General features: G+C 43.6%; 1 protein-coding gene across 1 annotated transcript; it reads left to right on the top strand.

Moving 5' to 3' along the window:
- The first annotated feature begins 4672 nt into the window (after positions 1-4672).
- Positions 4673-11752, top strand: GEM (GTP binding protein overexpressed in skeletal muscle). Its single transcript, XM_009579404.1, has 4 exons — positions 4673-5023; positions 8133-8209; positions 8669-8873; positions 10549-11752. Exons 1-4 carry the CDS (start codon positions 4690-4692, stop codon positions 10824-10826), a joined length of 894 nt encoding a protein of 297 aa, XP_009577699.1. The 5' UTR covers positions 4673-4689; the 3' UTR covers positions 10827-11752.
- Positions 11753-13019: the final 1267 nt, after the last annotated feature.

The following is a 13019-nucleotide window of genomic DNA, read 5'->3' as shown; positions in this document are numbered from 1 at the left end:
TAAGACGGGTGAAAAGCAATCACTCTGACTTTTAATATTGCACCAGGCAGTAACATCCAAGTGTGTTATGACAGCACCTGGCCTTACGGTTTGTCTCGTCTTGTGCCTGTGTTTCAGGCAGTTTGAGTTGCAGCAGTGTTGACCAGCGAAGAGCACAACAGGGCTGAGCAGTCCAGGACTGTATCAGCCTCCATCGGTCTATAGGATTGTATTTGGAAATCCGAGCTTATAGTCAGCCCTTATTGAGAAGGGCTCAGTTCTTATGTTTCATTGATTGACCTGTTGTTTGCCCTTGTAAATAAGTACCAGGAAGCTGAAAAGGCTGCACCTCTCCCCAGCTTTAAAAAAAAAGTAAGGAAAAGTTTTCCCTACAGATAGAGTGATTGAAATTCCTGAGTGCTGATGGCATTCCCCGAGGAACAAGAGCCTCATCACGTGGAGGCAGACAGTAGTACAGAATGGGATCTGGAGAGTTAATTGTCCAGTTGGAGAACGAGAATAGGCTCAGAAGAGGCAGTTCAAAGGAAAACACACGTGCAAGTTTCCCAAGTGCAAGCACTTCATGCCACAGTTGGGACAACCCTTATGGATGGCTTTATAGAAGAGACGTATTGTGTGGTGATGAAAAGCTGTGTTTTCTTTGTCTGCCTTGAATTTTGTGAAGAGGATATGGAAGATGATGTCTAGCAATTCCTGATCTAACACTAACCATAACTAAACATAAAGACTTTTCTGATTTTGGTTTATTTCTGCTATCTGTGCTTTTTACTATGATATAAGTTAAACATTTGGGTGAGACATTAGAGCCTACAGTTCTGCTGAGGTCAATCTCACCATAAATGTCTCCAGTCCTGCAGTGGACAGGTTTTGTGTTTTCACTCTTGGTGACAAATTACAGACAACTTAAAGAGGGCGAAGTGAACCCAAGGTGCAGGGCACAGTACTCCCGCCACCCACTCACCTTCATGATTTCCAGCATGTTCCAAAAAAATGGGCAACTTCAGAAGCGGCGCTGAGTATGCCGACAGCAAAAGTCTTCTTGCAAACCATTGGCCATGCCATAAACCTTCCCCAACAGAGATGTTGTTGCATTTTGTGCAGTGAGTATTAACAGCCGCTCTGTACATCCTACGCAGAGGGACGTGCCCCTTTGTGCTCTTTGGGATTATCACCCAGCAGCAGAGACTCGGAGCCTGCTGTGGAAGGGACAGGTGAGGTGGAGATGCAGGACGTGGGGCCAGTTCAGCTGCTGCCAAGCAGTGAAATGCAGGTGAAGGAAAATCAGGACTTTTTTTTTCCCAATTCTCCCCTCGGTAGATCTGAATAATTTCCATGCAAATTGATGAGAGCATATTACTTTGGGAAATGCTCTTGGCTCTTTAAACTTGAGAATGGGCTCAGGAGGGCCCTGAAAATTCTCATGAGAGACACAGGAATGCAATAAAGCCAAAGGGAAAAAAAGCAAGCAGATTTCAACTGAAGAATTTCACAAAGGTCTGGTTTTTCACGGGAAAACCAATCAATTTTTCAGTGGAGGAATGTGAAATAAGTGCTAGGCTGCAATCATAGCAACAGATATTCTTTTCTGCATATCACTACTCCCTTTAATAAAGCTACATTGTTAGTTAAAGGCTTGCTTGCCTGTAACTGAGAAGAATGGGCACGTGAAAAAATATGTTCTTGCCTCTGCTCAGCAGCGAAGCTGTTCAGACTTCCTACATGCAGGATAAGAATTAGTCACCTCTTGGTTTCAGGGGCGGATAGAGTAACCAGGAGATTGTAAATATAAAGGAAAGCTGTAGGAGCTTGATTTTGAGCTTATCATAGTTAATCCAGAATCTGGACAATTGAAGGCTGACTATAGAGTTTCCAAATGCTGTTATGTAACTTGTGGTACCCCTACTGAATAGTCCTGTGAAAGTTTATTACTCTTCATCTATTAATCAAGAAGTATTTTGCATATGTTGCTAGAAGTGTCACCTGGCAGCGCACATTACAGGTTTGGATGGTTTTCTTCTGGCAAAATTTCTTCTGCCAATGAGTTATGAGATTATAAAAATTTAAGGAGCAGACCCTGGGTTTGTGGCATGTACACTACATATTCATCTTTCCTAACGAACTGTGGATGGAATCAGCACTGTGCTACTCCGACTTTGTGCAGACTTTGTGTGTTCTGATGCGTCTTTGCAACCATCCAGCTGGAATAACACTGGATTTGTAGTTGGATGTTTTTTCAAGCCCCTGTTAGTAAAGGGTTGCAGCAGAAGTGAAAGCTGATTATGCAGTTCAGGAAACTGGGTGCCGTCACTTGGAGGCTGACAGAGGAAAACAGGATTGTATATATTAGATTTTAATTTAAAAAAACCCAACAGAATAATATTCCAAATAATTTGGATAATTCCAAAATAACATTCAGATATTTTATGCCAAAGAAACGTTTTGTCCAGCAGGGGGTTAAGTGCATTATGCAGACAGAGAACATAATACATTTACAGCGTTTTATGCGTTAATGAAACTTATGTCATTTTCTAAACATCATTAATTTTGAGAACGTTTGAATGACAAACTGAGTGAGGTGAAACGGCATGTATTATTTCGGGTTTTTCCACTTTCTTGTTTTCATCATGCAAGAACCAAATGTGTTTATTTTACTGGCAATATTAAGACAATCATATGATTTTGAGTAAGTCTTTTGAGACTGTTTGCAAGTTTTTGCTCTTCTGCATGTCTGCTTCCTCCCAGCTGGGGGCTGGCTGTTGTATGGAAAGGCCAACCACGTCACGGAAAAGCCCTGTCTCTGATCAGATGGGCTTAATATAAACCAGGTTTGCTGAGAAAGAATTAAAGAGGCAGCCCCAAAGCAGGAGAGGATTTACTTCGGCCGAGCAGCTCAGCGTACCGCAGCCGACCGGGAGAGAAGGGCAGCGCGAGCAAAGGAGCTGGCTGCCTGGAGGGCCCTGGGAGAAGTAAGGCGGCACTGGTTCGGACGCAGTCTTTTACTGTCGATGCAAGAGACCCAGACAGCTAAATGCACTGTGGGGGATCAAAACCAGTTTGAGCTTGGGACGCGACGTGCGATAGGGACTTGTTTGGCTTTGTTTAATGAAGGATGATGATTTGTTAGGGGCGAAATCGTAAAACGTTCATGTTTGCGACGGTTTAGTGTGTGACTGTTTATTGCAAGTTGTGAGTTAGGCGCTGTTGTTTGACTGAATCGGAGCAGGCTTTTCTCATCTGGTCTTTTCAAGCAAGGAAAAAATGCATTTTAAAATTCAACTGCAGTAAATATTTCAATTTGTTTGTGAAGCAGTCTTTGCTTGGTGCGAGATTTCTAGTTAGATGTATTTCTTGCTGACAAAGTTACTGTGACTAGGACTAGGCAAACGATCTCATTTTGCCACTAAGTACTGCGCATCGCAGAGAAAATATTGCGTATGCGGTAGTAAGTTCAGATAGAGTGTGCTTTTTCTGTATATCTGTTCTACGTCCTGCTGTGCATTTATTCTAAGAAGTTTTCGGGCAGTTTTGTGTGAAGAGGAATAGCGATTTGTATGTGTTGTTTTGATGTGATTCTGTACTTTTTTTGTTCACCACCTATTATTCAGTTTTGAAAGTGGTCAGGTGCATTTTACAGACAGTTACCCTATTTATTAATATGGAGAACAGGGCCGAGAAACATCAGATATACGGCAAAAAGCAAAATGTCTAAATAACTGTCACTTTGGGAACTGGAATGCATCAAAGTAACTTTCCTAAAAATGGTAGCTGTTGGCCTGTGAGAATGACATCACTGTCCTCTGCCTCCAAGCAAGGCAAAACAGAGTTTGCTGAGTAAAATGTGATTAAGAGCCATGCTTCGATAAGAAGAGCTAACCCATTTAGCCGATTGTGCAGTAAATTAAGTTGTTGGTTTAATACCTGTAAATTTACAGCTACCTCCTGTAGCTGTTTCCTCAGAAAAGCTGTTGGACTTGACTGTGTCCTCCCTTTTACCAGCCAAAAAGCCACTGTCTGAAGCAGAGCCATCCTTTGTTTACCCGGCCGTAGACGAGACCCAAATCCAGCCCACCATAGCAAGACTTGCTTGCACGGCTCTTTTCTCATATCAGGATTGTCTAAGGGTGCAGCAAGCGATGTCTTATTGCTTTCCCAAAAGTTTCAGCTCTTAACTGAGACAATGTGAAAGATACTGTACACCCAGCTGCACTGGGAGTTGGAGGCAACTGGGACTGGTGCCTCTGTTTGCCCCCATTTAAGCACAAAGTACCTGTAGGTGCTGCCTGTACCGTAGGCTGCCTCTCAGCAGGGATGCAGCTCCCATGCAGGACGCTCTGGTGAACGCTGCCCCTTCCTTCTCCTCCTGGGACACTGCAGTGCCTCACTCTCTCCAGGGCTGGGCTGCGCCTCGCGCAGCTGTGAGCTTGTAAAGGCTGAACAAAAATAGGATTTTGCATGTGAGGGTGGTATCATCCCCAGGAAAAAGCCTCTGACTCACCAACTAGAAATATTTTTTTGTGTACCAGCAACTACGAAAGAGTGCAGAAAGTCTAATTTTTCTTTTGTTGTGTACTAGATCCCTGTAGAAGAGCAGGACATGCTACCTTGAAAGTTAATAAGAGGCATTAATGTGTTTCTAAATGTTTTGTGGGTAATGCTTGTGATTTCACTATTTCTCACTAGGGGTAAAAAATGACCCTCAACAACGTTACCATGCGTCGCACCCACAACAGCAGCCTGCAGCAGCAGCAGCAGCGATGGAGCATCCCTGCTGATGGAAAGAACCTGCTTGTCCAGAAAGACTCCAATGAATACAACCCGCAGAAGCGATACACCATCAGTCCCGATGAATACTACAGAAGGAGCTGGTCCTCGGAGTCGTCCGACTCCGTCATCTCCTCTGAGTCCAGCAGCAATTCCTACCGGGTGGTGCTGATCGGGGAGCACAGCGTAGGCAAGTCCTCGCTAGCCAACATCTTTGCAGGGGTGCATGACAGCATCGACAGTGACTGTGAGGTGCTGGGAGGTAGGTTGTTATGCCCTGGGGTGTTCGTGTTTGCTTGCAATCAACCCTGGCAGTAGCAATTGGCACAGAAAATCAGAGAGGCCATTTAATTGAAAATTGAGGTAACAAACATTTGGATCTGATCACCAAAACTGATTCAACACATGCATCTGTCTTAAGAAAACAAGAAAGCAAAATAAGATGAGTAAGATACTTACTAACAACGATCAAAAGCCTCTAAAAGAGAACAATTCAGATTTTCATGCTATTTCATTTCAAAATACCTGTTGGAAGCTGCCTCATTGCTGCCTGTGATGATGCTACACAGGAGGCTGATTCAGCTTTCATGCTGGTCCAACATTTGTGTCACCACTGGCTCCATGGAGCTGACCAAGCTTTCTATGGGGGAGAGAAAACAACTGAAGGTCCTCATGGTCTACAAGAATGAAATGCTTAGAAATAATAAGCTGAGTCCTTCAATCACCTCAGAAATATTTGCCATTAAAAGTAATCTCAGCCTTTCTGTATAAACACATTACCTCAGCATAGGCTGTATGGAGTTTGAGTAAAATACATCTCCTCGTCATTTCATGTTACTTGCCCAGTGTGGGTTCCCCCAGGGGAAAAACAGACGAAAGTCCTTCATCAGTGTAGAAAAATTCCCATTGCCCAAATGGGGGGAAAAGGCACAAGCTGTAGGGCTTTCTTTGAGGTTTCCCCCTCACTAGTGTCCCTTGCTTTAGTGTTGTGAAATGTTCTTTAATCCGAAAGATCAGATCGTGCAGAAGGTGAAGCTGTGGCCCTGAGCCCTGAGCTATATTGTGTGTGAGATGTTGATGTGGAAGGGTTGTGCTGCAACAGAAATCTGCTGTGGCTCTAAGGAGGCAGACGCTGTCACCTTTGGAGGACATGCAGGTTGCTGGCTGGTTTTGCTCATCAGTATGTAGGACTCTCCTCGTCTCTCCCGTATCCCTTCTCTTTCCTGCCTGTACTCCCTGGGGGCAACACTGCCAGTGCTGGCACAGAGAGTTTCTGGGCTTCTCTTCCAGTCCTCGGCAAAACACAGGCAGGACAGCTTTTTGTGTCTTCACCTCTCCGGTTAGGGGAGGTTTTAGCCAGGATTTAATACAGCCCAGCATCAGGAAGGTTGGACCCACATTTTCCTTGCTTGCTCTCAGAGACTGGGGGCACAGATCTTTGTGCCTTTGGGGATTTGTAGTTCCCCATGGTGCAGTCACTCTGAATCAGTTATTCAGGTGTGCTTTGCCTTCAGCTTCTACCACAGACTTTTCCTGTAATCCCACCAGCTCCTCAGCCTGGCGTATCTCTGATAAAAGGTTTCCTACTGCTACACCAGCGAACTAGAGTAGGACCCTTGGGCAAGCAGTCAGAAAAGGCAGCTCATCTACTTTGCACACCCTTGCCAGACGGTTTCCTTCTCCTCCATGCGAAGCTGTATGGTTTCCTCTTTGCACTCCCAGCAATATTGCTTGGAGTGTAGCCAAGGCCAGCTCTTCTGAGGTATCAGAAAACTTTCTATTGTTATATTTCCCTCCTTTTTTAGTGTCAGCTTCGAAATAAACGGAGATGAACTAATTGCTCACTTTCAGTCCCTTAGGATTGACCAAGGTGCAAATCAGTGCTGAATATGACCATTTGGGCATAATATTTTCAAGGAGTGTGATTCCGTATTTGTAGTCTCTCCATGCGTAACAGAGTGGAGAAGGAGTCCTCTGGATGTTGTCCTCTGGTGTATATGGAGCTTGTTCCCACACAGGTGCTCAATCAGTTGAAGAAACTGTTCTCCAAACTTTAGCTTGCAAACTGGAAATATTATTACAAGAGGGGATGGTTTCAGGGTAGCCAAATCACAGAGGGAATACAGCTGCTTTTATGGACTGGTGTTGCAACTGACCGTAAGATCAATCTAACTCATGACCACAAGTATCATGCTACTGGGCCTGCAAGGGAAACTGCTTCTCTTGATTAGCTTTGTGTTTTTAATCTCTCCATTTCAATCTGTGTCAAGCTTGGGCTCCTTTTGATTTTATTTAAAATGTGTAATATTTTTGGCTCATTCTTTTGCATGGATGAAGATTCGTGGCTTCAGGGAAAGGCTCTGATTACAATTTAGGGGAAAGTTCACTCCATTAATGCCCAGCAGAAGTTTTACGAGGCAAGGGTTAAGACACAGTCCTGTCTACAAGTGTGGTTGGGACAGACCTTTTAAACACTGCAGGGAGAGGGGTGGCTTGCTCAGAAGCCCAAAGCCTGGCATTTTTCACTGACCAGCAATGCAAGACTAGAGATGGGTCCAAACCCCATATTGCTCATGCAAATGTCCCCAGGTTTGGGGAAAAGAAGGAAGATTAGTATTTGAAGCAGAAGCTAGACTGAGATTTCACAGCAAGGGTTGATCGAAATTATGAGTGAGAAGATCTGCCCCCCCCCCAGATCTAAGCAGAACTTTGTCACATGGCATTTATAATCTAGGTATGAATTTTTGTGGCCTCAGTACAAAATAACTGAACTTCTGTGGTTTCTTGATTCCTTTGCTTTTTGACATCAAAGGTAATGTGGGAAACCGTGAAATGGGAGAGAACTAGGACGCAGCAGAAGTCTCAGCCTCTCTAAAACTCAACAGCTCTTGTCTCACAAAACCCTGTCCTCATTGCTTGGTAGGCTATTAGTTGTATTGCTCTCAGCAGCAGTGACTGTTCACCCGTAAAGTGTCCCTGCTAAAGCGAAAGCAAATATTTTCCATTACTCAGCCTTGCTGGACTCTGCTGCTCCCATGGGGCAAATGTTCAGCCTTTGGTTATTTCTTCCACTGGTTCTATTTTCTCTCTCCCACATAAGATAAAGAGAATATCAGCCAAAATAATGAACATTTCGTTTCCTGATCTTTCAGCCTCCTTCATATATCATGAAAAGTAAGACAACCAGTAATGAACAGAGGGCAGGTTCAGTGCTGATGGGAATGAGGAAAGAACTGAATGTGAGCCAGCATAAAATTTGGCTCAATAACTTGAACTGTGAACAAATTATACATATTTAACTCCTTGGTTTTTTGTAATGTACGTGATGCCACAAAATAATATATTCCCAACATTTCTGCTTTTCTTTCCAGAAGACACGTATGAAAGAACCCTCATGGTGGATGGGGAAAGTGCAACCATTATACTGCTCGACATGTGGGATAATAAGGTACTTTTACTTGTTCTAGTCAAATGCCAAAAGAAAAGTGTGTATGAGTGCTGATATCAAAAGTGGGTATCTTTTGGAAAAGAAGGTAGGTGTTTTCCATACTTCAGCATCAGGGAAAATATAGGATTAACCCACCCCCTCACCAAGCCAAGCATGCTTAACGGCTCTGCAGTGTGACGCTGAGAAGTGCAAGCCTTCTTTATTTTTTTAATGATAAAACAAAACATTCAAGCCATTTTCCAGACCGTGTTCATTCCAGTCTAAAGCCAGCACAATCAATTATTTGGGGCAAGTTTTGCCCTCCTTTGTGGTGAAGTATTCATACCATCACCGCATTGGAATTACTTTTAGTATAACTGTGATTCAAACCGTACCCATTTTTTTGGATTCTCTAATGCTATACTTTCTAAGTAAAATCTGTTCTGGCTGTAACGATGTCTAACTGTTTCATTTGAACAGCGTGAAGGAGAATGGATTCGAGACCACTGCATGCAAGTGGGAGATGCATACTTGATTGTCTACTCCATCACAGACCGGGCGAGCTTTGAGAAGGCCTCTGAACTCAGAATACAGCTCCGCAGGGCACGCCAGAAAGAAGACATCCCCATTATTTTGGTTGGCAACAAAAGTGACCTTGTCAGGTGCCGTGAAGTTTCAGTGGCAGGTAAGGAAAATCATGAGGATAAAAATGACATAAATGTTAAGAGTCATCTAGTAGCTTTTGAACGAAAAGGAGAGCTCTAGCTGAGGGAGTATGCTATGATCAGGACAGGGCAATAAAAGAGCAATAAAACAGCAGGGGACTGGAACAGAGGGCAGAGGACTGGGAGGGGTCTGCCAGGTCCTTAAGCCTCCCTTGATAATGCTGTAACATGTCAGATAATCCCTTTCATAAATTTATTAAGTACCATCATAAAAGCAGCTTGAATTTCTTCCCTTCCAGCTCCTAGCATAAGACCACTGCAGCATGTGATTTCTCTGTTAGCTGGAAACCCTTTGGATTTCCAATACATGTTTATGCATAACGAGTTTAGCCCCCTTTAATCTGCTGTCAAATATTATCTCTTCATTTAACCAGTTCCCCAATGAATTAAAATTCCCTCTCACCCTTTGTTTTGCTAGTCTGGGCAGGGACTGTGCAGCCTTTCAGGAGAGGTCTCCTGCTGCCTTGCTTTGGGATGCTAAACCAGCCCTCCCGCTGCTGCATACAAAAGAATAACCAACCTGTACCACTCTCCCAAAGCCCGGGGAGCCCTAAGCCCATAAATAGGAATAGAGAGACTGCTGGGAAAGCTGCTGCCGGCTCTCAAGGTCTGCAGTCAGTAAAATCTCCTCTTAGAGAGTCTTCCTCGAGGCTTAGGTGACACAACATAACACACAGCAATGCGTTGGGTGAACTCATCTTGGCCCATCAGAAACACAGGTTCCTCTGCGTGGCATTTTCTTCTCTCTGAAGCTGTTCCGCTCTTCTACCTCCCAATTGATCTAGACGTTTTTTTCCACTGGGGATGTGCACAGTTCCTCTGGCCCCTGTCACAGTTGCCCCAAGTGAAGAGTTTGAACTGAGGAGTACATCAGGAGCCCAGGGATGCCTATTTGGCTTCTCATTCCTCTCTGCCTCACTTGAAAAATATTTTGAAAGATAGCAGGTGTATTCACATCATTTTAGTCATCCTGGTGATGAGTTCACGGCAAGCCAGAAGACAGAATAAATTGGCTTGCGTGTGAAAGACAGCTGTCAAGTTTAGCTTAGGTTCACGTAATTAAGGACAAGAACTATGATTTCAGATGTACCTCTAAAGCCATAGGCATAGTTCTGCCTTTATTTAAGGGTTTTGTAAATGTGTCTGTTCACACCAAAGCTGCTACTGTTCCAAGGCCCTGGTTTACACCCAGGACCCACAGAGGAGGCTGGGCTCTGCCTCCTGTGGGGACAAGAGCTGTGCTGTGTGCATGGAGGGTGCTGTCATCACCCTTTAATGCGACTTGAGGGAGTCTGCACGTAAGATGACCGGGTGGTTTTGAGTCATGGCTGACCTCTCAGCCCTCGGTGTCTTGGCACGAGTCATTCAGCCCCAGGTCCCTTCACAGCCGATGGCGGGGACTGGCCTTTTCCAGGAGGGGATTCACCCCCCCTTGCTGGGCAGGGAGTGTGACACAGAGCAGATGAATCATGGGCTAGCAGGCAGCATCAAGTGATTAAAGACTTATCTGTGCCTATATTAGGCTTGAGGAACTCCCCCGGTGGCGCTGGCTCCCCGCGCGTGGCAGCCTGCGGCCGCTTTGCCTCCCCCCCTGCTCGTGACGCATCGTGATATATCCGCCTTGCAATTTTGCAGAGGGACGAGCCTGCGCCGTTGTGTTTGACTGCAAGTTCATCGAGACCTCGGCAGCCGTGCAGCACAACGTGAAAGAGCTGTTTGAAGGCATCGTGCGGCAAGTCCGGCTCCGCAGGGACAGCAAGGAAAAGAATGAGAAGCGGCTGGCGTACCAGAAACGGAGGGAGAGCATCCCCAAGAAAGCCAGGCGGTTTTGGGGCAAAATAGTTGCCAAGAACAACAAGAACATGGCCTTCAAACTCAAGTCCAAGTCTTGCCATGACCTATCGGTACTTTAAGAATGCTGGACTCTGCCAGAGGTTGTGGCATTTTGCGGACATTATCTAACTATGTCATGGGACAATCAATCAATCTATATTAGATTGGGCTATCAAAGTGACTTAGGCTCACAGTTGTGATTGTGATGATACGTGCTGGCATAAGAACAGCACAGTGCATGGAAATATCTCTCTTTCTTTTTTTGTTGGTAGTTTTAAAAGAAAAGTATAGACCAGAATGACCCAAAGTTATGCTGGGAAGTGTTCTGGAATATACCTGTTGTTTCTCTTCTCACCTTCGGATAATAGTGTAAGAACCTTGAACCGTCATGACTTGGGAAGTGAATACTACAATCTTTACTCTTTCTCCTTGTTATTATTATTTCTTTTTTAAAACTGTGTAAAGAATTGATGAACTGACTGGGGATTGGTCTTTTGCCAGTTGGCTGGTCAGGCTTGAGCACTCATAGCTGAAAAATCTGCATTTTTGTAGAATAGCCACCAAAACACTTTTTTTTTTATTTCAAGGATTGGTTTTAATGAGTTTACACATCTCTTACTTTGAAAATATTTAAAGGAAAAATCCTATAATCAAACAAATTTTCCTCTCATTTTCGTATTACGGGACTGTTTAAAAATCATAGCAAAATTAAAATTAAAGTGCAAGTTGTATCAAAGTGCATCAACTGCAGGATGCCAAACCTTTATAAATCACCTGAGCTTTTTTAAGAAACCACATGGACTTCTTGTATCCTTGCCTTGGTATTTCTCTATGCAGGAGCTATGCTGTATTTATTGTTGTGCAAAATAACAAGCATTTTAATGTTGAGGGGAAATGTATTTATTAACAAGTTTCTTAAAAGAATAATGTTAATTTTATTACTTTTCTATCTAATATCTTTTTTCAGATATGCAAGTTTTTACTTACATGCCTTGTAATAAAATAAATAAAATATATGACTGCCTTTGAGCTTCAGTGGGAAATCCCTAAGAATTTTTTCAAGTTGAAAAAATATTTTGAATGCTGGGCAAGATTGCTACATGATAACTACAGCAAGGATTCCTTACATCTCTGGCCACAGGCTACTTAGCAACCTAGGTTCACAAAGCAAGAATTACCCGCAGCCCCAAAGCTATGAAAGCACGGTATCCCTCGTGCAAATGTGGTTGTGATGACAGAGATAAAAATAAATCATTCTTAAAAAAGGTATTTGGACCTAAGCCTGAAAACACTGTAGAAATGTAGACGAGTACCGTTACCCCAGTTTTGGAGATGAAAAGATGTGAAATGCTACATTCAGGGACAGAAAGAAGGTAGCTGGCGTGGTGTGCCCTAATCCTCAATTACTGTTGGGCATAATTGTGTTATTTTCCTCCTGACTACGTTGTTTTTTGTGGGCACACTGCAGAGTTCAAGGTAGAGGTATAGTCATTACATTTTGCCCGCAGAAGGCTCAGAAAAGCCAAATCTCCAGCCTGGCAGCTCGTCTTCCTTGATGATGAAGGCAACAAAATGCAACACTAATCAGGTAAGAATTGGGTTCCCCATCTTGGGCTGGGCAGCTTTCATGCGCCAAACGCTCTGGAAAGGAATGAGCTTGCTGAGTGTTTGCCCAAAATTCCCTCTTCTGAGGGGATGACTTTTAGCAGTTCTCTAGGGGTAAAATATCACATTGCAGGATGACTCTGCACTTATGCAGTATTCAGATCTCCCTGGAAGGGAATTCCTGATGTAGAATAAACTGTTGGCAAGAACAGAAAACAACATTTTGAATAGAGCACAGACAAGATCCCTGTCGCTGGATTTTGAATAAATGCTTTTGAGTTGTCAGCATGCAAATTAAGGTCGACCCAGAGCAGTCTAGAGAATGATATTCACTCCGATACCAGTTTTCAGAACTTTTAAACTCTCAGAACCTTTTCCCCAGTCAAGAATGGAAACAAAATCACACAAATGAAACAATTTTTTAAGATTATTTTTAAGAACTGAAAGTATAGCTGAAAGCAACCAGCACTTTTCTTTAGTCTGTTCTATATCTGTCAAGCTATGGACTCAACAAATCTAAACCAAGCAGGTTCTGAAGAAATACAAAATGTCCATGTTGATCATATAGCCTTTAGGGGTAAAAGGCATCCATGTTCACAGCATCACTGGATGCATAGACGGTATTGTAAAAATTTGGAGTTGCCTAGCGAGTTTTCATGCCCTCACTC

This window comes from Fulmarus glacialis, unplaced genomic scaffold (assembly GCF_000690835.1).
Source record: "Fulmarus glacialis isolate BGI_N327 unplaced genomic scaffold, ASM69083v1 scaffold31236, whole genome shotgun sequence".
NCBI classification, from domain to species: Eukaryota; Metazoa; Chordata; class Aves; order Procellariiformes; family Procellariidae; genus Fulmarus; species Fulmarus glacialis.
The sequence above is the reverse complement of the archived record's forward strand: the minus strand, read 5'-3'. Positions and strand labels throughout refer to the sequence as shown.